The following is a 27,486-nucleotide window of genomic DNA, read 5'->3' as shown; positions in this document are numbered from 1 at the left end:
TCGAATGAATCGGACCCCTTTTATTCCTCATTTACGTTAACGACAATGACGCCGTAGGTAATTGCAAGATGCGTTTAGTAGCCGATGATGCAGTGTTTTAGAGAGATACCGATATACTGAGGACAAAGCACTTTCGCAGATAACCTAATGGCTATAGACCGCTGGTACGACACATGGAAATTGGAATTGAACTTAAAAAAATGCGTGGTGATGAATTTTTGGATAGGGAGCAATTCATCCGGAACGCCTTCTGCATAGGAACACCGAAATATGAAGTTTAAACTTGGTTAAATTCTAAGGAATCACCCGCACTCACGATATCTTCTGGGTGAAACATATACGGGAAATACAGGATGTGTTTTAAGACCAATATTATTATTAAACAAATATCGTTGCAATTAGGCAATTGTCCTAGTGGCAGCGTTCACGTCTGGTCAACGGTCACTCCTACAATGCGATTACATACACAAGAAGAACAGATATGAGACAAAATACTCGTAGATACAATGACACTGTAAGATTACCAGCCGCTTCATTATCATCACACAAGGGCTAGGTTCACACCACACCTACAACGCTCCGTCCATCGCCGCACTCCATTATCACGCACTCTTCAATTTCATATACCGTTCGAAATTACGCACCGTTAACAGATCCTTCACTTTTGCAATACCACTTCTCATGCCGTTCACATCACATGCAAACAATATTTTAATAAGTACAATAGTATAATAATCACTGATCAATGAAGTTTATCATCCATTGTCTGATAAATGAAAAAGAAACACTTTGTTCCAATCCACCACTTTATTACAGGTACGACTAGTTTCGACGCTACGGCGTCATCCTCAGGTACCTTCCTCAAAGTTGAGGCTGAAACTATTGAACTGATCCAGTGTCTGCTTTACACTTATTCTTAAAACTCCTAAAATTTTATGGATAGGGTTCAAACAAATCGCCAGGCAGCTGGTTCCATTCAGCAATATTTCTGTTTAAAAAAGAGTAATTTTTTTATTTGTTTTTTGCGTCCTTGTTGTCATTTAAAATATGTGGTCATTTGTTCCCTTAAAGTTTGGCTTTTCTATCTCTTTACATAATTATTCCCTCGCTTCGTCATTTTGAACAATTCTATACTTCGCGCCTAATCTACTTTTCTTATATTTTTCCAGCTCTCCCATTTCCGTGACACTATTTGTTCTTTTGCTGCCTTTCTTTGAACTTTTTCTATCTTTTTAATATGTCCCACCTCATTTGGATCCCATTCTATGGACGAGTACTCTAGGATAGGGCTAACCGGTACCTTATATGATTTTTCTTTTGTGTCCACGCTACTTCCTTTTAAATTTCTCATAACCCAATGAAGTACTTTAAATGCCTTCCGTGTCACATTATCTACTTGGACTCCCCACCCAAGATCCCTAGCTAAGAAAACGCCAAAATAGTTACAATGACTGTTACATGGGATTCTTTCCCCAAAAAGGATGTAAATATCCTTTTGTGCATTCTTTTTATTTGAAAATATTATATGCTGACTCCTGCTAACATTAATCCCCGTATTATTATTTGTAACCCAGTCACCAAGGCATTTTGTAGTATTACGCAGTCATATGCATGCTGTACCCGTCTGTATATAATGAAATCATCAGCAAAGAGTCTTACTTGGGAATTTAAATTATTTGGTAGATGGTTTACGTAAATTAGGAAGAGTAATGACCCTAGAACACTCCCTTGTGGAAATCCTGCTACATCGTTCGCCTCTTTTGAAAATGCATCCCCTATTTTTACTTTTTAATTTATGCCTGTAAGAATATTATTCATCAAAATATAATAGACGATACTTCTAATGTAATGATTTGTTACCCTCCAATCCAATGGTAACGACTCAAACTTGAACCCTTGAATCTATCGTGAGGCACTCGTTCGAAGGCTGCCGAATAATCAACGATTACCGCATCAACATCCATTCCTCCATCACTTGCGTCGCCGATTTATTGGCTTATTCCCAAAAGCTGTATGATAAGGTTTCAAGACTGATTTTTTCCTGAGTAGCGGAGCACGCCTAGACCGGTCTTATCGCCTTTGCAAGGTGGTGGGGGTGTCGGATTAGCGACCTTAAGAATCGGCAGTCGCCGGCGAGACCCTTGAGTGAGAACATGATGAGTGTAGTGATTGTCTGTTTCAAAACACCGTCAAGAAATCGAAGCGTTCAAAATGTAGCGCCTTTTGGAGCAGCGGTGTTCGATCTAATATTGTGTCCAACTGAACAAGATCGGTACGGAAACGTTAAAATGAAACAAGAAGCCTACAAAGAAGACGACATGGTTTTCATATGGCACAAGAGATTCAAATATGGCCGCGATGACGCGGAGGACGATAAACGTTCTAGAAGACCATCAACGAGTAGAACTGACGAAAATCTGGCCAAATTGCGTCAAGTTTTAAATGGTGACCGGCGTCTCAGCATCAGAATAATTGCAGATGAAGAGGGTTTGAATCACCAAACTGTGTTTCAGTAAGTGAGAGAAGATTTTATGATGAGAATAGCGTGCGCACAACTTGTCCCGGAAGTGCTCTTGGATGAATAGAAGGAACGGCGCCTGGATGTTTCGCAGGAAATGCTGGAACGTTTACAAACCGAACCTGATTTTTTGGACAAAGTGGTCCCTGCTGATGAGACCTGGGTCTTCGAATACGATCCAGAGTCGAAGAGGCAAAGCTCCGAGTGACACACCTCCGCATCGCAAAGCTGAAGAAAGCCCTCAAGAGCAAGGCACGTGTGAAAAGCATGCTCATTGCCTTCTTTGACGTGAAAGGAAAGATCCACAAAGAGTTTTTGTCTGCCAAACGGGCTGTCAATGGTCGGTATTATGCTGAAGTGGTCTGCCGGGGTCAATGCCGACGATTGGATACATTTGTGTTTGCGTCAGACGAATTGAATCTAAGGAGCTGTATATTCGGAAGCATTGCCTTTCAAATAATGTTACGAAATAATCCTAGTCGCGCGTGTACAACGCCTCTATATTCACGAGTTTGAAGCCATCCATATATTGGGTAAACAGGGTAGGTTTGGGCCTGATACAAATTCAAATACCTTAGGACCACACTCGGGAACAGGGACGGTTGGTAGTTAACAGTCGAAAATCACTCCGGCGTAAAATGAACCAGGGTTGGACTCTACGTACAGCAGAAATACATCACGTGCATTTCTTGCTTTTTCGGCAGTTTCCTTGTATATATCCTGACTTCAATTCACTTGATACACTTAAATTATCCTCGGAGTGATGCAATTCCAGTGACGCTTAAGATGTTGAATTTTCCGAGTGTTAAATGTTTTTCTCTTTGACGGGGATCCTGATAAAGGTGAATGAATTTTGCGCTCAGTAAATTCTGCATTTTGATGCATATTATCGGATGGCTCGTTAAAAGTTGCTGACTCGGCATCTCCCTCAGTTCTATGCATTCCGCTAACTAATTCCCTGCCCCTGAAATATGTACATCCTGAAGAATCATTAAGGTCAAAAATTTATTCAGTTTAAAACTATTTATTAGATGAATAGATCCAAAAATTTCAATTTTAAAATTAACTATTATTAACTATTGAACTATTAAATTATTAAATTATTGAAGCATGGAGACCACGAACGAGTTTTCCTATTATAAACCCGTTCTACAAGTGCATAATGAATAAATAGTATTTCATTTCGGTTTTTTCGTTTACATGCTGATATTAGAGCTGTTCCTCCATTCGTAAAATCTTGATTGATTCGGCATAATATTCTATCAGTTGTATCCACGGCAACGATGGCATCTGTTTTTGTAATCCAGATTAACAAATGGCTGGTTTCAGGGAATTATCTAGTTTTCTGCCCCTAAATTTGATGTAAAGTCCCGACAATGTTCTCGTCGTCAAAAATCAACTTCAGAATTCGGTGCTTTTTCAAAGCTTTTATCGCTCCATCTCGGGTACCATTAATTAAAAAATCACAAAAACAAAAGAAAATGGCCGTGGACAGATAGATGAATGAAAACGATGAAGGAATAAACTGAACCGAGGGAAGATGAAGAACAATAGGGCAAAAGTCGTGAAAGCAGCAGGGAAAGGAAAGGAAGTAAGAGGAGGAAATTACATTGAGGCGGAAATATAGAAACAAGGAAATGAAAATATATTTTTCATATTCGAACGGCGTGGGCCAAAAAAATGTGTTAAAAAACGCTTTCCATGTAATTTTGAAATAACAAATTATCGTCTTTTGACTATAATTGAAAATGCTTTATTCGAATCACGTGAACATATATTCTTTTAATACATACGTATGACCTTGGAATCTACCGATATCTACGTTGTTTTCTAACGTATCCATGCTATCGAGATGAGATCGAGTTTAACATTATATTGAGTAATACTATTAAACATTAAAATATGCTTCTCTCTTAGATACTTATAAAATCTGTTTGCATATAGTTTAAAATTATTTTTACGATAAAAAATATGAACGGAGAAGCAAAGTAAATGTGATGACCAAAGCTAATAAGAAATTAGTCAAAATTCTCTGTGTTGTGCTGAAGAAATTTGAAAAATGATCAAAGGCAGATGGATTTATTGAGTGATAAAAAAACTCAATCTGTGTTGTATTTCGATGAAGAATCTAAAATTATCAAAACTAAATGCAAAAATAATATGGGTGGCAAATGATCTTCCTTTATTGATTTCCAAATGTATCCGTTTTAGGTTTTGTGTATATCCTCTCAATCACTGAAACAGTTTGGGAATTTCCACATCCCGTTCCGTTTGATTTATATTCGGAGTAAAGGCGGTCACCACGATAATGATGTCTTTCCCTTATCTTTCACGCATTTCATGACAATTTTTTTGGCCGTATAGTCCTTGCGAAAGGCTCTCTCCTTTAAAGGAATTCAATGTTCAAGGATTGGTTCCTCGGGTCACGCATGTTTTGCAGTTCGCGTCCGGGCGTAAGATATCCTTTGTACGATCGAGGATTTATTTTGGGCTTCTTATTGATATCGCCATCCATAGAGCGATTATCTTTCTTTGCACACGTAACGAGAATTATTCCACCAGATAGAACTCGATGGGTGATACGTAGAAAAAGAAAGACCAATGGTTAATAGTACAGAAAAATATGAGACTATACTATACTATATATATAGTATATATATAGTATATATACGAGGGTCATCCGGAAAGTAGTACCCGTTCGTGAAATAAAGACACAAAAGTAAATATTAACAAACATAAAAAATTTTATTTGAAAGAGGATACTTTAAACTACTTCTCAACATAATCTCCAAGCAAATTAAGGCATTTGTCATAACGTGTGACAAGTTTCTGTATTCCTGCTGCATAGTCCTTCGCCGCCAGCTCATTGAGATACGCGAGGGACCCATCTTGCACAAATTTTTGCATAATGCAGATGGTGTTTAACAATTTCATGAACAATTGTTCGAGAAACATTGGGAAAATCCTCACAGATGTCATCAATTGTGACGCGCCGATCGTTCCTCACGAATTCGTCAACTGAGCTCACCAGTTGGTCTGTAATGACAGACGGTCTCCCCGAACGCTCATCGTCGTGTGTGTTCCCCCTCCCCATGTTGAAGTTGCGACACCACCGCCGAACAGACGACTCGTCCATTACATTGTCTCCATACACCTCCTTTAATTGGCGATGAATATCACATGGGCGAACGTTTCTTGCATTGAGGAATTTAATCACTGCCCTCACTTCACAACTGGCGGCGTTCTCAATTTTTTTAAACATTGTAAACAATCACAGAAACAACACAGGCAATGCTAGCGTCACGCAACTTGGCTCAGAGAAGGCAGACAAGCCACTGAAGCTATCTGACCTCGTCCAGCGGCTACTCGCGTCGTCAGCACTTCATGTGGCACGAACGGGTACTACTTTCCGGATGACCCTCGTATATATATATATATATATACTATATATGTATATATATATTTGTGTGTGTATGTGTATACACACACACGAGGTCTGTTAAAAAAGTATCACGACTTTAGTGTTCTTTCAAAAATTATTTACATATTCATGAATATCTATTTTGTCCCCTTCAAAGTAATCCCCATCAGATATTATACACTTATTCCAACGGTTTTTCCAATTCTCGAAGCACTTCAAAAAATAATTTTTTGTGATCATGTTCAGCTCCTTCGATGCAGTCTTTATCTGCTGAATCGTAGCGTCGTCCTTTCATGAGCCTCTTCAGTTTCGGGAGCAAGAAAAAAAAATTACTGGGGGCCAGATCTGAGGAATACGGTGGCTGCGGCATCGTTAGTGTGTTGTGTTTGGCGCACGGAAATTTGCGCACAAGTAACGATGAGTGAGCAGGGACGTTGTCATGGTGCAAAAGCCAATTTTTGTTCTTCCACAAATCCAGGCGTTTGTGGCGGATTGACTTGAAAGTAATTTTTCTTATTTACTGTTCTACCTTGTGGCAGGAACTCACGATGCAACACGCCCCTGAAATCGAAGATAATTGTAAACAAAACTTTCTCATTCGACCGAACTTGGCCGCTTTTTTTAGTTTTGGCTCGTGCTGCAGCTTTCATGGGGATGACTGAGCCTTAGCTTCCACGCCATAACCATTAACCCATGATTCGTCACCAATTATGACCCTCTGGAGAAAACTTGGGTCGTTGCGGACAGAGTTCAGCTTCTCATTAGCAATGTTAATGCGTTGCTGTGTTTGGTCGAAATTGAGCAATTTTGGTACGAATTCCGCGGCGACCCCTGTCATGCCCAAATCATTGGTGATGGCACGAGCCAATCGATATGTTTAGGTCCTGTGCAAATTCTCTAACGATGATTCGACGATTGGCTATTACTAGTTTCTTCACTTCATCAATTTTTTCGTCTGTTGTTGATGTGCTCGGGCGTCCGGCACGCTGTTCGTCCTTCACATCTGATCGGCCCACTGAGAACATTTTTTGCCACCGATAAACGTTGCTTCGGTGCAGGTTATATCTCCATATGCCACAGTGAACATGCGGAATGCGTCCGCGCATTTAATTTCGTTTTTTACGCGAACTTTGATACAGATTCTTTGATCCACTTTTTGGAACAGGCAAAAATCGAAGACAAGCCAAAACACGTCCAAGCAAAACAACAATGTCAACAATTAACATTCAAATGGCCGAAATTCTCGGCATAAGTGAGGGACATAATTACCAACAAAACGCCACCTAAAAATCGGAAATCAAATCTACGCAACCGCGTAAATTCAAACTTCGCGATAATTTTTTAACAGTCCTCGTATATGGTTGTATTTGTTTATACATATATATATATATATATATATATATATATATATATATATATATATATATATATATATATATATATATATATATATACACACACACACCCGTGTTAGATACTGCCAACACTGTTTGACATCGTAGAAGGATAACGATCGATGTCTTCCGTTCGCTTCGCTCTAGATGCATGGAAAGTGTGTGAATCAACCAACCATCCATCTTGTTTGAGCTTTAGTTTTCTCTTTTTACATCTCCTTTCGCCTCTTTCTCACTCTCTTTACATGAAGATTGGTTCCTCCCCATCCGCAGGACTGCTACCTTAAAGAAAGAATGAAGTAGTAAAAGAAATAAGAGAATATGTAAAAAAATAAACTTTACTCTTTAAATGATTTCTTATTTCTCCCTTATGACTTTCACTTCATCCCCTCCTCTATCTGTCCACCCCTCCTTTTTTCTCCGACCTCCTCCTTTTTTTGAAACTCCCAGATATCCTGAAGTCATACGGTCAAGGCTAGCGGCTATTCTTTCCATCTGCACCCCACAATCCAGAAGTCCCCCCTCCAACGTAAGTCATACCCTTCTCCTCAACCCAGTTCGGGTAAAGAAACCCTTCTTCTGTCCCTTCCGTTCCTATCTCCTTAACTTTTCCTTTCCTGTTCTCCCAAAAACAGTTTCTTCCCTTCTCGTCCCCCCTCAAACAAAACCACCTCCCCTCACCCACCGTATGCTCTCACTTCGTTTCGTCGAGGAACCCTGCCTCGAATCTTAATCGAGACCCTTTCCTCGCTTTCAAGGGAGCTGAGTCCTTCCTCTCTCTTCCGCTGGGGGGAGAATTCTATATCTCCCCCTCTAACATCCTCATGCGCCTTTGGGATCCCTTTGGAAACTCTCCCCTTGGAACTGAGGAGGGAAGATTCGAAAGTTGATCGCTAGGTGGGGCCGGCAGCTTGGGAGGATTCGAGACTGAATGGAGGCCCGTTATCACACGACTCCCTTCAAGGAGTGTGCTCTCGGTGTTCATAGATGTGTCTTTATTCCATCGTGGTAGGCGAACAGCTACATTTGTTATGATGAAGGAGGTATCATTGGAATAGTTGCTCTAATAGCGAGTAACGAAAGCCGCCTTAGTAGCCTTGGAGGCTGGAAAGGCTACGCTAGAGCCCTTGCAAGAAACTGCTCTGTTATATAACTGAAAAAAATCATCCTGGCCTAAAACTGTGAATGATATAATTTATCTCATCGTATTCACAAGTATTTTTTGGTTTGACTGCAGCCCTCCTTTGTTAAATATTCGGAGTTAATTCGCTCTCCCTCCTGATTAGCTAGTTTATGCGTCCTATTTTCAATTATCTCTTGGTCTTCCTTTGTGGGTTCTTCCGTTCAAATTTCTTCCCATTATGTTTCTCAGTAACCCATATATGTCCCTAGGTGTGACCAATCCTTGTGGTACTTCTTAGCTTTAGAGTTCTCTCCATATGGCCCTTCCCTCTTCTTAGTCTTCTGTGAGCTCTTCTCTCGTATATACTTCCTCGTTTCTCACTTGATCTGTTCATATACTTTTCCTATATGTGTGTATATATATATATATATATATATATATATATATTTTATAGAATTATGTATATGCATGCATATGGTGGAACTGGCATATTTATTCCTATGATAAACCTGAAAAGCATGTTCTATGTTCTCTGATAGGAGCAAAACTTTTCATTAAATGAAGAACATAATGTATATTTCCACTGTTCTTTATTTACGTACAATTATAAGTCTTATAAAATATCATATTTCAGCTAGAGTTTCTCTGTTATAGCCTTGTGCTTGAGCTTTGTAGTAGAATTAATTGTAAGTTGCATCGACAGCATCGGTCATATTGCACCTTTGCTTCATTGAATTTATTGAACGTAGAATGGATTACATTATGTCTTATTTTGCAGAGATATACGTATTTACTTGTCTTAACCATCTTATCACTAAATGGCGTTCTAAAAATAAAAAAAATGCCGGCATATTTTTGAGAAACTTGTCTACACGAAGACGGCCGTTACTTAAGACCTAGCATGATTTCCCCAGATATTTCTTAACGGTCAGCTTACTGTCGCTTGATGCATGTGGAACTTGACCTCGAGGCGCCTTGTGGTCACACGAGATTGGCAATGCGGGAATGACTGATTTCCTTAGAAAAGAAGTGTTTCGTATCATCGCTTACAGTTTAGGTTACCGTTTGGCGAGATAGTTTCCTAATTCTTACAATTTTCAGGAAAGAGAGATATATTTAGAGATAAAATTTTTATCAGCGATTAAAATGCAACAGGTTTAACTAAGCTGTCTTTTTTTTGGTTTAAATTACATTTTCTCATTTAATTGGAGATATATTCTTTTTAAATCTTACAAGGTGAGGTAACACAGTCAGGTCTGAGGACTTTCAACGCAAAACTTTTCAAAACCTTGAATACCGTGACTACACTTCTGCCATCATTGGCGGAGCGTAGCATGTTTATCTCTTCTCCAAAGATCCTAATTCCGTTTAATTTGATGTCTTTTGCTTCTCTTATTGCCTCCTCCAGGTGCATGTTGGATAATTCGGTTGAGAGGTTGCATCCTTGTCTAATTCCTTTATTAATTATTATTTATTATTAGTAGGTGATGGTAGAGATCACCCAGTACTAAGCTCTATAAGGCGTGTGAAATTCGCACATCAGGGTAGGGGGGCCAGTTCCTTTCCCTGTGCCGGTTATGGTTTCCCAGGAAGATCTGGTACCCGAAAAATCACTTAAGCTTGGGTGGAGCTGCAGGTGCCTCGCCCCGGAATCGAACCCGGGATCCTACGGTCAGCAGGCCAACACTCGACCTGGCCTACCGCGACCCACGTATATAATATATATATATATATATATATATATATATAAATACACAAGTTCTTATGAAATAAAATATGTAGTATGACCCTCATAATGTCTGTCGTAAGGTACGTAGTTGATATGTGGGTCATATCCAAGAATGACGAAGAAACAGTCCGGGGATTAAAAGAAATGATAATGAGGAGAATTTATGGCCCGAAGCAAGAGAAGGGCAATTATAGAAAATCAGAATGAACAGGGAGTTGAATTGAGTTAGCAGGTGGGGAAGTTACAGCTCTGTACTCCCAAGTCACCTTGGCTTGAACTTCGGACCACATAGATAGAATAATTGGACAGAGAATGTCCAAACGGCTGCTTAGCTAGCGAAGTGGGAGGAATCATGAAGAGAGGAAGGGGATAGGAAACGACGACTGTTGAAGGATGTTGAAGGTCTGAGGGCAATGGGATTTACAATATGGAGGGAGAAGGATTGATATGATGTCATAGAATGGCGGAAACCAAGGTCCTCTTCGGTTGTAGACCTGTCGATAATGAGTGTGTGAACGTTTCGCTATGCGAAGCAATGCCTACGTGTATTTAATAGTAAGAGATCATTTCACAAATACTTAATGGCCAACTAGTTTGGCCTGTTAAGTAATGCAGATTATATCAGGGAATAAAAAGACTCGTTACATTTTTCGCGAGCACCATTTCGCGAAATAAAGTAACTTTTATGGTACCTTGGTCCCGTAATGTTACGTTTTACCCTACTTGAACTGCAGCACCCACAATCCAAATGCCCATAATGTCGACTCCTTCCCTAATTGCGTCCCAAACCTTTGTTTTCCGAGGCTCTGAGAGGGAGAGAAGGGAGGGGAGATAGAGAGAGAGGGAGGGAGGGAGAGATAAAAAAATAAAACATCAGGAGCGCAACAGGATATCCGGTTCATTTATGCTCTCAATAGTTTCCCATTCTTCTCCATTTTATTTATTTTAAATTTTTTTTCTTTCTTTTTTTTTCGAGACGATAAGGCTCGCGCGAAAAACCCACGGTCGCGAAGGAAATGCAATGCACGAAAAAAATTAGAGATAGAAAGAGGGCAGCGTGTCAGCTAGGGAAAATACGAGGGATTTCTCTCGCGGGGAGAAAATGGGAACGAAACGCAAGAAATTACGTCGCGCGCTGGATTCCGGGCGTGATTTCATGCTTTCCCGTTTATCCCGGCGTATGGGAACGTGTTCGAAGTGTGTGTGTGGGGGGGGGGGCGTGGGTTAACGAAATACGTATCTCCAAGGTAGGCATGGAAAGGAGTCGAAATAGGCAGTACGAATGCGGGCTCAGCGCTGGACGTGCGTGGCAAATTTTTTATCACGTTTCGATTGTTATCCTCGACGGTCATTGTTCGGTGGATTAGAATCGAAGGTCTTCCATACATTTCGCGGTACTTAGTGGATTTCTTCTCTTGGTGATAGTGCTAACTTTACCCAAGCTTTTTTACTTTATGAAAATACCACTGTTGCCGAGCTTAGGGGGGTGAAGACAGTCCGGTTTATCTTCCTGTCTTCTGCTTGTGTCGTTCAATCCCTAATCTTGTGCTCCCGTAATCGCATCGAGTTTTCCGGAATGTGAGCGGTCTTTCATGTCTCCCGCCACCAGTCGAAGAAAGCGAAAGAGGAAACTGAGAAGGCTTCATACACTCCGATGATATTTTATGTGAGTTTCAAAAACCACCTACTTGTTTGACTTACTACAGTGATGGATTTTTTTCCATTATCACATTAGTGTATCAATGTAAATAAAAATTTAAACACTGTAGAAACGATCTGCTCAAAACAATTTTTTTAAATGTGACTCGAAACCGAAGTAGTTTTCAAAACAATATATATGTTAGTTATGTTAGTTTTTGAAGATTTCAAATATTTTGGGGAGTTTTAATTTGATCTACAACTTAAGATTATTTTTCAAGTCTATATTGTAACTACGACGTTTAAGATGTAGTTTCATTCATGCAAATTTAATAGTTTAAATATGAACTTGCTAAAAATAATAATTTTACATGTATGGCTGATGCCTTATCAGCCTCTATCACACCTCCTTCCAGTGACTTTCGGGGTATTCTGCAGATGTACTTGAGACTATTAGTTATACTCATAAGTAGAATCATCGTTTCTTTCAACAGGTAAAGCGATCTTTCAAAATTTCATTCCTGAAAACATGGACCAGTTTCTTGTAGTGTTGAAGCATGTGTATTGTATACATTTTTACCCCTGTTGTCTTACGTTATAATTATTTGGAATAATTAAGGTCAGAATGTTTTGATGCTACAAATCAACCCAGTAGAACTGCACTAAATTTAGGCTAAAGAGTATTCTAAAGACGTATCTTAAAATATATACGAATGATTTCTCTACTAGTACTATGGTATTTAAGTTAACACTTTTATCAGAGAAAGAATTTCGACTACTAATCCATGTCTACATATATAGTGCTTTGAAAATGTATTATTAGCCCCGTCGTACAGCGGGAGAAGAAATCAGATCAATATAATTCGAGAGATTAAGGGTAGAACAGATATATACAGAGGTGTTCTAGCCAGGAATGGTCCAATTAATAGGAATGAGAATGAGACAAAGAATTGCGTGGAAGAGGAGAGAATCGATTACAGACGTTGACCATAGATTTTAAGGAAAGGCTCGTCAAAACTTTGATATGGAGTGCGGTTTTGTATGACGCGGAAGCATGGTTGTTGAGGAGGCAAGATTATATGCGTAAATTGAAATCTTTTGGGATTGGGTTAGGTTGGAGGAGTATTGGAAACAAAAGGAAACAAACGAGGAGAGGCTCGGCTAGGTGGAGGAGGAGAGGGGATTGTTGGGTGAAATCCAGATGTGGAAGGAACAAGAGGTGGAGGACAAAATGTGAAGCATTTTGATTGGCGATGGGATTATGAAGACTATGAGATGCATATATATTGAGTGGAGGACGTAATGCAAGTTAAGAGGGGTAGGAATAAGATAGGCATGTTTGGCACGGAATGAAGGAAGGATATATGCCTAACTACAGGAGGATTTGCTATAAGGCATGTGATGTAAGTTTTGGTCTTATTGGGCGAAGCTGAGTGGCATTGGCGTAGTCTGCCTGTGTTCATCCAAAACCTCTCTTTAAATGGTTGATTACCTACAACAATAATTGCGGAAATGCATGTCGTTCTCCTGAATAATTATTATAAACGGCTTAATCATGTTATAATTATAAAAGCGTTAACTAGGATACCCACCAACCTTTATTTAAATTATATCAATTAATTTATAGATAAGGAATTAAATTTAAAATACTTCGCCTTTCCACATAAACCACTTTTATTACTACCTAGGTTTCGTTATGGTATAACATCATCAGGTGTTACCATACCAGGTGTCACCTGATGATGTTGTACCATAACGAAACCTAGGTAGTAATAAAAGTGGTTTATGTGGAAAGGCGAAGTATTTTAAATTTAATTTCAATATGAAGAATTTTCACCAAGTGACGTCAGAAACTGTTTCGTATAGATAAGGACAAAACCGCATAGATCACCATATTTGACTCCTAGTAAATAGTCCAAAATATGTTATAGGGCACGTTTAAAATATAAATAAGAAATCACAGAGCTCTTAAAAACTGAATATTCACTGAAGTTATATGTTTGCGAAGTACGTGCGAAGGGGTGTTATATCATTCTTCATCACTCGTCATTAATATCTGTACCTGAACTAAGATGACATACTGGCTCGTGCAGTCACGATGTAATCTCTCTAAAATAAGTAGAAGTTACGAAGAGGGAAATATCTTCACACAATATCATGTACGTATTTAATAGCTGATAAGGAGGATCAGAAAACGTACCATTTAGATTGCTACCTTTATCGGAAAACACTCAGCGACATCTACGCTATATATCGTCGAGGTTTGTTTTTTCGAGATTGCTCCATCGACTGCAAAAATAACATTTGAGCCTGATGCAATGATATCCACTTGATCTACAGTAGCCATATCGTTAAACGAGGGACGCGCCGTACGCGCTCTGCTTTTATTAGTCATTCGATCGTTGTTCGCCCTTTATCCCATCTTAATGCCATATCCTTGGAGATCTTCGCGGGGAAAATCATGCTCGAATCTACCCTAACTTACATCCTTCGGTCTAAAACTTTCGGGAGGTTGGACATTCCAGGAAGTTCCCAAGTCAATCTACTGTCCTGTTTCCGCAGGATTAGGAATCTTTTCCCATCTCTCATTGCGGTTATTGCCTTGATAGCAGCGTATGAATATCGTCATTTTTCAATTTTATATGTAAATACTCGTACCTGTGAGCAGCGCTATTATATTGAATCATCAATTAAATTAAGTGGGAACCTTGGCATTGCTTTTTTTGTTGCGTGGATTCCCGAAGTGAAGAGAACTTCTTCCTTCTAAGTGGCCGCTATCCGGACGCTGCGCTAGCCTGATTGAATCATCTTCATTGTTTTATTAGTATTAAATTTATATCATATAACGTTTATTATGAGTATATTATATTACATAGTACCCTGGAAGCTAACTATACAGGATTTTCCCCCATAACGCCGTCGGACAACGTTATTGCCATATCCTTCATGGGAAAAATGGCATCTTAAATCTATCTGTTCTGTGCGTAATCTCTCTCATTTTATTGTTATAATCTACTGTAGTAAGACAGGGTTAATGATATATTTCCAATATCATTGCTAAAGAGACATCCGTCCATTGTACCCAAGAGATTTAATCTATAATTTTATTTTTGCTCCGTGGGTGATTCCCAGCCTAGCTCCACTAATTATTTTGATACACTATTCAGTTGGTCATTACAGCGTTTTACAAGTCTAGCACCTCTACGCTACATGCGATCTAACTCGGCAATCAATCCAAGTTCACGAGGATCGCATATAATACCGGCATATTCTAAATGAGGCCTAACCAGCGAAAGATAACATTTCTCTTTGAATTTTTAATCATATTTACCCAGTGCTCTTCTAACCAATCCTAATTTTTTGTCCACACATGTATTCCCCTTGCGTGTTTCACCCAGGAGAGATCGGGTAATGCGGGTAGCGCCTAGGTATTTAATTGAGTCTACAAATTCCATTTCGGTGGTCCTAATGCATAGGCGTTCGGGAGGGAATTGCTATTATTACAAAAATTCATCACTACGCGCTTTTTCAAGTTTAATTTAAATTGCCAAGTATAGTAGCAGCGTTGTATAGCATTAAGGTCATATGATAAAGCTGCTGTGTCCTCAGGATCTCAAATATCACGGTAAACCATTGCATCGTCGGCAAATAAGCATATCTAACTATTAACCTAGGTGTTAATGTCGTTAACTTAGAAAAGTAATAGAAGAGGTCCATTTAGCTGAGAAGAGGTTCATTTCACATAGAGAGTCATAGAAAAAAATTAGCTTTGCGTGAAAAACGATGCTTTGAATCAACAAGTTGAAGCTAATTGTTTCAGGACAATTTCGAATGACCAAACTGTTTGCATCGAGCAAACGTTTTTCTAACCCTTTGCACCTTAGCCTGTAGTCCCTTAACGGCGAAATTATTAAAGATTGAGACGCACGGAAATCTATAAATTACTTTTTTCTTTTCTTAGCAAGAGAGTATGACTTGGAACAATCCTCACCTCGTAACCATGCCTGCCACATGGCGCATGTGTCAAAGTTTGGGTCAAACGTCTTGAATTAGTAGCTCTGAAGATTAACCAGTAAAACACTCTTTTCTCATTTTTTCCTTGTATTTTTATTTACTCTTTTGAGTGTAGGTATTTTGGGGACGTTTTTAAACGTGTCAGTTCAGGTTATGGTGATATTTTTTCTATTAAAGGAGAAAGTACGAGTAACGGAGGAGTTAATCGTGACTTATTGAACTGGCCTTTTGACTAAACATTTATACTTGACTTATTAAAAGTTTTTAGGTTCTTATTTTTGCAAGATACTAGAAAAAACAACCAATTTATTTACAAAAGTCTTGGAAAAAATTGTCAAGTGGAAGAGTTTACTTACCTCGGAAGTGTTTCGGATCGAAATGGTCAAAATAGTCGGGATATCAGAAGAATAATTGCTTTAGGAGAAGGAGCTTTCACAAAGAGGAGGGAAATGTCGACAGAGACGTCGAATGAGGATGTTAAGAAAATATTCGTGTAAACTGTAATTTGGAGTGTGGTTTTTTACAGCGCGGAAACATGGCCAATGGAGCAGGATGAACTACGTAAATTGGAGGTTTTTTTAAGTGTGGGTATGGTGAAGGACGTGGAAAAAGTGGAATGTGGGTGTGGAAAAGAATTGAGAGGGCAATGTGTACGGAAAAGTAAACAAACGAGGATATGCTAGTCATGGTTAGAGGAGATTGCTGGGATAACTCAAAAGGAAGCAGGAAAGCTGGATATAAAGCATTCTGATTAGCGATGGGATGTGGACGACTGTTATTGAGGGAAGAATATTAGGCAGGCGATGTAAGAGGAAGGAAAGGATAGGCATGGTGGAAGGAATCATGGGAGGGAGGAAGTATGCGGAAATGAGGAAGGGTTTATTATTGTGTCGGATGCCAGGTGTTGATATGTTCGGAGAGGTAAAGTAATGCATCGATGTTCAATTTGCGTTTTCCAAATCCCACCTTAAAATGATAGCCTACCAATAGTGATAAATATATCATATTGAATTCTAGTTTAAAAAAAAATAATAATTTTTATATTTTAAGAAGAGTTTTAATCATCGTTTTAATAAAAAGATTTCTGTTGTCTTTGCTTCCAATTTTATCCTTGGCGAAAGCATACAAAATCACGGTAGCTATAGTAACAGCGTTTTCGTTGATACGCTGCTAATTATTGGAGTGGATAAAATATTTCCTAACTTCACAATGAATGAAGATCGTTCCCATCCAGAGGATAACTTTTTCCAGCGATGAGTTTGGGACGCCAAAGCTATCGAACAAATTTACGCAATCGAGGCTGAAAAGGTCATGGGATGCCTGGTGAACATGCAATGAATTGTCGCCCCCGAGGATAAATGCCTTCCCGACGTCAGAGTTTGCCGTCTCACGCCTTCTACATCGTATTCCGGAAAACATTCCTCCCCTTCCTCTTTCTTCGCGTAATGAAATTAATTCGCGTGTACTTTTCCAAAACTGAATCTAGTTTCCTCGGGGTATTGACATGCGGCGAGTTAATTGCGATAGCTGGGAAACTGGCTTTCCATACAGAGGGACCATTGTTCGAACCCCGGAGATTATTGATTTTTTTCAGGGTAGTAAAGATTGTTTTCTGATTGGAATTCACCCTTCCCCCTTATACAGACCCTCTTCCGATTTACATTCCCCGAGAGAATTGTGATGGTATACTTTGTTTCTGAGGGTCACGGTAGTCAAGGGGTAGACTGTTGGGACTATTGACCCGATGGTCCGGGTTCACTTCCCAGGCAAGCCTATCTGGGCACCTGCAGCTTAACCCAAGCTATGTTATTTTACTGGTACCAGATATTCCTGGGAAACCATAACTGACTCAGGGAAGGCACAGGGAAAGGAACTGGTCCTCCTATCCCGATGTGTGAATTTCGCATGCCTTACTGGGTTAATTCTACCAACACCCGTCGAATCGACTTTCGGGTTGATCACTGTATTTATGGTTTACGGTTATTTTGTTTCCATCACTTTTACCTAATGCTTTTGTGTTTCGGTTTTCGTTCAGGTAGGGGGGGGGGAGATGCCCTGTGTCGCCTAAGTTTTCATTGGAAACTCTGGTATCCGAAAGATTACTCAGCTCGGGTGAAACTGATGGTACCCAGAAGTGTACCCGGTAATCGAACTCGTGGCCCCCGGTCTAATGTGTATATATATATATATATATATATATATATATATATATATATATATATATATATATATATATATATATATATATGTGTTCACCAATCACTATGCGGGAAAAACAACAGAAAGGCGTTCTCAACACATCTCTTCCCAGTACGCATTTCGTGTTTACTTATAAAGGATTACATATTACTACGTGGGAAACTCACCTGGTGGTGCGTATGAGAACCTTTTAAACGGCCATCGCACTTACGAGTATATGTTATTATATGAGGTAATATACCGGTTAAGGTAGGTTTTGAATGGACACAACCACAAAATTATTATTTTGTCTCTCCTAACCAAACACAACCCAACGTCCTATTCTACAACATGTCTGTTTTCTCTCCGTATACTTTCTCCCTCCCTTCATCTCGTCCAACATCCCTATCCATTCCGGCTCTTTCCTCGTTTGCCTAGCTCTCTCCCCTCTATTACAATCTTCAACATCCCGCTGCCGATCAATACGCCCTTCATCCATTTTGCATGCCTCCATAGGATTTCTCCCAGCAAACCCCTCTCTTCGCCCACCATACCAAGTACTTCCTCATTTGTTTTCTTCTCTGTCCACGTTTTCACACCATACATAGCTACGCTCCATATCAAAGTTTTTACGAGTCTTTTCTAAATGTCCTTACTCAACGTCCCTGTCATCAACTCCCTCCTCCTATTGGAAGTCACTTCATTTAGTGCTATTCTTCTCCTTACGTCTCTACTACTTTGACCATTTTGGTCCAAATTACTTTTGATATACGTAAAGTAGTTCCAGCTGCTCTAATTATTGCCCTCCCATTTTAATGCTAAATTTAGCCTTTTTCTTTCTGGAAAACTGAATATTTTTTGATTTATTTGAAATATGATCTCGTGTGTTCCCGGCGTATCAGCTTAATGAAGTTTTCTCGGGCTTTCCACTGGGGCAGGGGTTCCATGTTGGCCGACTTTTCGAAGTTCAACGCAAAACGTCAACCAATATGGGACCCCTGACTCGGTGGAGGACCCGAGAAAACTTCATTATTTTGATTTATTTTATTGATTCTCATCCCGTACGTATCACACCGAATTTCCAATTCAATCAGGAAAGATTGCAACCCATGAGCTGACTGAAAAATTAGAGTTTGGTCATCGGTATACCTAACTCTCCGCCCCTTCGTCATCTTTTTGAATCTGACGCTACATTTCATGAGTACGGAAATTTGATCAGAGTCAACATCCGCTTCCGGAAAAATGCGCGAATTGACCACACCGTTTATAAATCTTTGTCTAGCCATAATATAATTTAACTGATACTTTTCTGAGTAACCTGGTGTTTTTCATGAATGCCTACGCCTTTTGTGGTGTCTAAACCAAGTAATGGTGATTACTAACCCCTGTCTCCTTCATAATTCAATTGCTTTCTCCCCGCGGTCATTCTTCGTATCTAAACCATAGTCCCCCACTTCAATACCATCTTTGCCTTCGCCTATCGTCTCATTCCAATTCACTAACAAATGTTTCCCTGAAGGAACACACACGATTATGTCCTCTAACTGATCGTATTCCTTATCGGCTTCTTGCTCATTATGATTGCTTGGTGGCATGTATGCCTGAACAATCACCAAGTTTGTCGGTTCTGCTTTTACTTCTGCTTGTAATATTTTATCCGTTGCTAATCTATATTTATTACGCTTCTCCCTCCTTTTTATTCAATATTACGACAATCCGTCGCTGGTTCTCGTCCCCTCCGCTGTATACTACCTTGAAGAAAAAGTTCCCGGAATAACCACCGTGTGGCGCTCCCATCGTTCCGATTTGAGTTCATTTTTTTTGTTAAATTGGTACATCTGTTGTTGATATTCCCTTTAAATCTTAGTGTCATAACTTGACATTTGCAAAAGTTACGTAGCCAAGAGTACATCTATCTCTGTGTGTGTTGGCGATTTTTTACAATTTCAGAAATGGATTTAAATTTGCAACGACGAACTTGTATTAAATTTTGCGTAAAAAACGGATTTAGTGGCGCACGGACGTTGGAAATGTTGGAAAAGTGTTTCGGCAACGATTCTCTAAAAAAAACGGTCGTTTACCAGTGGCACGAGCGGTTCAGAAGTGGTCGTGAGTCAATCGAAGATGATGAACGCAGTGGCAGACCATCGACATCGAAAGTCGGTGAAAAAATTGATAAAGTAAAAGAAATGTTGGTCAATAACCGCAAATTAACCATCAGAGAAATAGCGGAGGACTTGAACATTGCCTATGGATCCGCCCAGGACATTGTGGTTAATGATTTGGGTTTCCGTCGTGTAGCAGCAAAGTTGGTGCCGAAAGACCTCAATTTCATGCAAAAAAGAGACCGTGTTGACGTCGCAAAAGACATGATTTGCGAGGCTGAATCCGATCCCACATTCATCAAAAGGATCATTACTGGAGACGAGACGTGGGTTTATGAGTACGACACGCAATCCAGACATCAGGCAAGTGAATGGCGTTCACCAAATGAGCCGAGACCAAAAAAACCACGTCGTTTTCAGTCAAAAAAGAAGGCAATGCTGACGGTTTTCATGGATTACAACGGTGTAGTGCATCATGAATTTTTGCCAGAAGGCCAGACAGTAAACAAAGAGTATTATTTGGGCGTTATGAGACGTTTGCGTGAAGCAATTCGCCGAAAGAGACCAGAAATGTGGGCAGAAAACTCGTGGATTTTGCACCATGATAACGCACCGTCGCACAGTGCTATCATTATTCGTAATTTTTACGTATTATTTTAATAATAATTTAATTGCGTAATTTTCGTAGTATTACTTTAAAACTTTCACTCCATTAATTCCCTCCATCCATCCATATCACCTCGCATGCGCCAAAAATATGTTTATTTCCTCTTCCCGTCTCTTGCTTTATATTATCTAATTTTCCTGTCCTCGGCACGGTCGTAACATTCCAAGTTTATATTCTAACTGAGTGTCTTCTTCTTCTGCGTCACCTCTGTTCCTGCCGTCGGTTTCGCTTTGCAAGTCTTTCGTGAGATGACAACCGCAAGCCTTGCCTCTCCCGTGGCCGGGCACGGCAAACGGCTGATTGGACTGAGTCCCGTAGTTGCTAGGACTTGTTTTCTCTAAACTGTCCATCATAAAAATCATGGGATCAATAATTGGATTGGTTTCCTGTTGCCTTCATCAATAGTGCTTTATACGTGACACCATCTCTTACTTGCTTCCCCACTAGGGTTAGACTCCTTTACAGCTGCCTCACTGAGGAACAGACGCTACGCGGAATACCTTTCGTTTGCTTCCTATCCTTCGGCCTATCTGGCATGGGTGACCCTCCCAGGGGCAATTATCACATCTCCCGCCAGCACAGCTCTAGGGGTTTTCTGAACGCACAAGCCCTTCCACCACATCAAAGTTGTAGTTCCTGGATATACATGCACATACATACAAAGGGCATGAGAAAAGTAGATAGGAATATGCATGAAAGACAAGCATGAGATAGGTGGGAAAGTCACAATTATAATTTACGCTGAATTACAATGTAAATTACGTTTCCTCGATAGATCAAGTGGTTAGAGAATCGCCGCGGAAAATCGAAAGATCTGTGGTGCAAGTTTTTTTTGTGGTAAAAATATTGTGGCACTAGTGACATGCTCGATTCCGCCTACCCCACCTTTTATGTGTTTGCCTTTTTTGTGTGGCCCTATCCCTTTTCCTTATATCTATTTCCATGTGAATGAATATTTATTCGCCATATGGTGGGTTTTTCGTGTTCTCGTACGCACACATACATGCATACATACACCCGGGTCCATTCCCAGGCAAGCCTCTCTGCCCATCCTCAGCTTTACCCAAGCTGGTTGGTTTTTTGAATCTTGGGAAACCATGCCCGGCACAGGGAATTGCACTGCCCCCCCTACCCTGATGGGTTAATTTCACACTCCGTTGAACTCTACCTAAAATGAACTCAATCATCACCTACCAAACCGACCTTAGGATTGATAACTATGTTTGCTTAGGATTGATAACTATGTGCATTTTGGAAAAAATAAGAAAAATAAATATATAAATAAACACATCTATATGTGTATCTATATATATATGTTAAAAAATATATATTTGTGTATATATATTTGTATGTATATATATATATGTGTGTGTATATATATATATATATATATATATATATATATATATATATATATATATATATATATGTATATATTACATACAAACATAAACATGTGAAGGGAGATGAACATAAATAAAAGACTAACACGGGAGAGGCGGGGAAGGAACGTGTATATGTGAGCGTTTATGTCCATATATACACACGCTCGTATATAAAATTTGATCAGACTCAACAAGAATTGGAATAAGGTTGTCTTGAGAGTCCGCAGTTCAACATTTTGCATAGGAGTGTGAGAAATAACTCTTAATTACCAAATCTCTCCTTCCCTTTCCAGTCGCAGGACGACTGCGACTCCTCAGACGTGGGCGCTGCTTACCGACCCTCCCCGGAGACAGAAGAGGAGGAAGTCGGGGACCTTGGCACCCCAGGTGGGATACCTGGCGTCGGCGGGGGCTCCTCGTCTGCCGCCCCCGGCGGGGGCAGCGGTGGTGGTCCCTCCACGTCCTCGGCGCCTCGACCCGGTGGTGTGGAGGACACGACATACTTCCGGGACGGGCGGAGGAAGGTTGACTTCGTGCTGGTGTACGAAGAGTCCTCCAGGAATGCGGCCGGCCTCTCCGCCACGAGCACCACGAGTATCAATGCGCTGGGCACCGGGCCCCCCATCAGCGAGGGCGGCGGAGCCTTCTCGTATTTGTACACAGGCGGGGAAGGCGGGGGCGTGTGGGGGTCATGGATCCACGGGAATTCGGCCGAATCCAGCCTGCCCTCCGGGGAGAAGATCAGGAGGTCGGAGAAGCAGATCGTCTGGAGGCAGAGGTTTCTGACGCACCTCATGAGGGCCGGCCTCGACATGGAGGAGGTGAGTTTTCTACAGTCATGCTGCCAGCACAGTTTAATTGTCACCTTACGGTTCGTTCGAGATATGATGACGGGCACGCTGAGCATATCAAACGATTGGAGAGAAAATAATCGGAGGGGCAACATGCGCGAACAACAATCAGGAATGGGAATAAAATGTGGGAGAGGAAGTTTTCCTCCCTGCCAATCACGAGTAGCCGAGATTGTTAACGCGATATTCTGTGTCTCTTCGAAATGCTCTTCTCTCGATGAGCAGGATTCCTAGCTTGGACTCGTCCAAAGCAACAGAACATGTCTTAATCTACGTAAACGGTATAACTTCCCGCGTAAATCGTAACATTAGGTAATTTTCCGACGACACAATTATATCTATTGAGATTAAGCCCTAAGTTGCCCCTGGGCATCTTTTCCTCAGTTTAGACAGTATTTCAGATTGGTTCAAGAAATGGAGCTTGCAAAAAAATATTTATCACCATCTGTAATTAAATCCCTACGTTAGTTTACATTAGGTCTCCATTCTTCTCTATTCAGTGTAAATTTTTCCTGGCCTCCTCATAGTCTCTCGGTTTTAAATCCTTTATCTCCTGGTGTTCCTTTGAAAGATATTCCCTCTATAGCTGTGTTCCTAGGTAATCCATTGTGCCTCAAGGCACAATGGATTAGCCTACGGCTCAGTATTAACAAAGCCTTCGTCTTTGAGTGCCATCATTATGGGCGGGGATCAGAACATTTTTGAAATTAACCTCTTGCGAGAATTAATCGCGCTAATTTATCATAAGGTGCCGTTTAGCAAAGAATCACTTGAATATACTTTAAATGTCGCTATAGGCGATGCTTGCTTCTTATAATGGAATCAGAGTATTCAATACGAGAACTCGCTGCCAAATCTCGTACGAATATGCCCACACGCGGTTCAAATGTACCGCATAGGTTCAATTTTTGCGCATGCGCAAACGCTTTTTTTGTTCGTCGACAGCAGTGTGTTGACCATTGAATTCCAACCACCAATCAGCAGCCGTATTGCCAGTTATTTAGGCATGTAAGATGTTAGACAGAAAAACATTATTAGTGTTAGGAATATTGTTAATCGTCAATTATAATCTCGAAGACAAAAAAGAGGAATCTAGGGTAAAGAACTGTATTGCTCAGTTCAAATACAGAATTGGATTTTGTACATAATAATGTTGATTCCGACGGAACAATCGGTACCTTGTAGTAACGGCCCTGCAAATAATTGATTGGTGATCGGGTGAAAGAATCAAACCGAAAATATATGTGTCGTACATATTTCTGTTTTCAAATCTGTGAAAATGGAATTAAACTGAGTTGGCCAATGCGATATCCCCTCTTTTTCAAACGATACAAATTTGAAGTTTCCTCAATTTCAGTGCTGAAAGAGCATAATGTATGGAAAAGCAGATATGTCCTCACATACATAATTATAATTATCGGTCACCTACCTCTTAAGGTTTTCCGTTAACCGTAGGTTTTCGATGAACAGAAGCGACCAAACAGCGTAGTGACAATTTCCCTGTCTCTCTAAACGAAACACAAACGGACATCCAACCTTACAGTAGACCTAGCTTCAATTCTACATACTCCCTTCCTCCCTCCATTCCATCCAGCATCCGTATCCTACTCCAGTTATCTCCCGCTTGCCTATTAATGCCCCTTCTTTCACAATTTTCAAAATTCCATCGACAATCAGAAAGCTCTGCTTCCATCTTTCCAACTTCCTTTGGATTTCTCCCAGCGATCGATCCTCTCTCCTCCCCCACCATGTCTAGCACTTCATTTGTTTTTCATTCAGGCCTCCTCACCTTCTCCGTCCTTCACCGAACCCACATTTCTAAAGCCTTCCATGCACGCCTATCATCCTTCTGCAATGGCCAGGTTTCCGAGCCGCACATAAGCACGCTCCATATCAAAGTTTTAACGAGCCTTTTCTTAGCATCCTTCCTCAACGTCGGTGTCATCAATTCCCTCCTCCTTGTGACGGCTTCTTTGCTTACCGAAATTTTCCTAACGGTCCCTACTATATTGATCAAGTTGGTCCAAAACACTATCGAGATACGTAAACTGTTCCACCTGCTTTAGTTTTTGCCCTCCTATTTCAACGTTTAAATTAGCCTTTCGCTTTCCGGAAAATCACATAGCCTTTGTTTTATTTATATTCGTTTTCATACCATACCTATGGTACTGATTTCCCATTGAACTTAGAAAATGCTTGTAACCCCTTGGCTGACAAGCAAACCGAAACATTTTCATTCGCAAACCTAGCTGATTTTAAGGATTCATCTCCAAAATTTATCTCCATCTCCGGTTCTCCCGGTGTCATTTTTAGGAAAGGGTTTTTTAGGAATTGCTTGTACTAGCTTTATTTGGTTGGGTGATACATTTTACACAATTGATGACTGCATGTTAAGGCTCGTCTTGACATCAAGTCCACGGGAAATATTTAGGGACCTTAAATATATATTAATGTCAATGTATTTATTACTCAATTAATTTCCAAAGCTGAATACTCCGGTTGATAATTTATGCAAATGCAAGCTCTAACGTAGTATATGAAACTGTTGAGCTTGATGTAATCGCCAGCAAGGAACTGATAGTCTGATGAAACTAAGATGAAGTTCTTTGTAGCGAATATCCAGACAGATGACGCATCTGAGGAATTTCGCGTTCCGTAATTCGATTCAGCACAGGATTGTGAGCAGTGTTTGTCATTTATCCTGTGAGGTAGAAACGTATTACGAAACTTTTCTGAACTAAGTGAAAATTAAATGCTACTATATTTTTGTACATAACGATGTTTTTTCGACCAGAGATAGTGGTCGTTTATGTGAGGAGAGTCACAGTGACAAGATGGGAGATTGTTTTGTTATTTATCTTCATGAATTTCGGTGATCGAAGCGATCTAGAACGCAAGAGAACCTTTGTCCTCATTGAAAGATGAGGTCGGAAGTCTGGGTAACCTCAAGAGACTTGATGGCCGTCTATTTAGTTTGAAAATTTCTTTAAGAATTAATGCAGAATAATAATGTTACATGTTCGACAATTAGATGAAAGATTTGATTTACTATTTGGTTTTCTAATATTTTCGATTTTGAATGCACACAGCACCGCTACATTTATTTGCTTCTAACAAAACAAACCCTGACACCCCAAACTACAGTTCATCCTTCCTCCTTTCATTCGATTTGACCTATCTATCCTATTCCTGCCCCTTCCTCGTTTTATGACGCTCTCCTCTCTATCAAAGTCTCCAACTTCCCATTGTCAATCAAAACGCTCCGCGTCCAACTTTCCTGCCTTATTTGAAAATCTTCCAACAATCCTCTCTCATCCCTCACCATGCCTAGAACTTCCTCGTTTGTTTTCCTCTCTGTCCACTTCACATTCTCCAGTCTTCTTCCCTAACACATTTCAAAAGTCTTTAGGCTACTGCTATAATCTTGCCTTAATGACCATGTTTTCACTTCGCACAAAACTAGGGTTCATGTCAAAGTTTCGACGAGTCTTTTCTTAACATCCTTACTCAACTTCTTCTGAAGGCTTCTTTGCTCAACGCAATTCTTCACCTTATGGACCAACTACTGTGATCAATTTGGTCTAAAATACTTCCGAGATACAGAAACTGCTTCACCTTCTCTAGTTTATGACCCACCATATATTATTTTATTTAGCCTACCCCTGTTTCGATAATCTCCTTACATTATTTTTGTTTACCTACATTTTTTCATTCCTTATATATCGCGCTGAAATTCCAACGTGTTCACTCATGAATGCAACCCCCTGATTGACTGGGAAACTAAAGCTTGATCGTCAGTAAACTTGGCTGGTTTTATGACTTCTCTACCGAATTTCATCCCTGTCTCCAGCTCTTCCATTGCCTTCATTTCTTGAGCAAAAACCAATTTTCCACGTCGCTCTTCATACGTTTGGAACTTACCGCGCTGAAGATGTTTTTTCGTAGGAATATTAGTTAAAATGCGTCGGTACATTTTTATATTTCGTTTATTTTGTCTTTTTGCTAAAATTGACCGATTTCATAAATCGTTTTCCATTCAGTAGTGTCAAGTCTCGTACTCTTCTTATACTTGCTTTTCAAATAATTCTGAATATGAATTTTACGTATTTTTATAAAGCAATAAAGCATGGGAATAAATTTTTCAACAACATTGTATCAAAATTCATACTTGACCTAATTTAATTTTTTGTGTAAAACGTACTCAGCTGCTTGCAGGTTCACTGGTGTCTTTAGACAAAACTCTAACGAGATATCCATATTTATTGGGCTAAGAAGGCTTGTTTGTTGACCTAGACAAAGAAAAATGGAAAATTATAATCCTTTTATCATTTATTCCCACAGTAGTTTTATAAATAAATGTCAAATTTTGCTCCATAAAACGTTTCTTTTATTTGAATTTTAGACTTTTATATGGTTTCAGAATGATTTGTAATTTATTGCATGTTTTCTACTAACATTCTTTG

At 39.9% G+C, this 27,486-nt stretch overlaps 1 protein-coding gene across 1 annotated transcript in view; it reads left to right on the top strand.

Moving 5' to 3' along the window:
- Positions 1-27,486, top strand: part of LOC139700268 (anoctamin-7-like) — a 540,106-nt gene that overhangs the window by 40,105 nt on the left and 472,515 nt on the right. The window contains exon 3 of the mRNA XM_071598904.1: positions 22,466-22,993. Within this exon, the coding sequence (XP_071455005.1) occupies positions 22,466-22,993 (528 nt within the window). The remainder of the gene's footprint in view (positions 1-22,465; positions 22,994-27,486) is intronic.

The sequence above is a fragment of the Hetaerina americana genome, unplaced genomic scaffold (assembly GCF_022747635.1).
Source record: "Hetaerina americana unplaced genomic scaffold, ioHetAmer1.1.p SCAF_10, whole genome shotgun sequence".
NCBI lineage: Eukaryota > Metazoa > Arthropoda > Insecta > Odonata > Calopterygidae > Hetaerina > Hetaerina americana.
The sequence above is the reverse complement of the archived record's forward strand: the minus strand, read 5'-3'. Positions and strand labels throughout refer to the sequence as shown.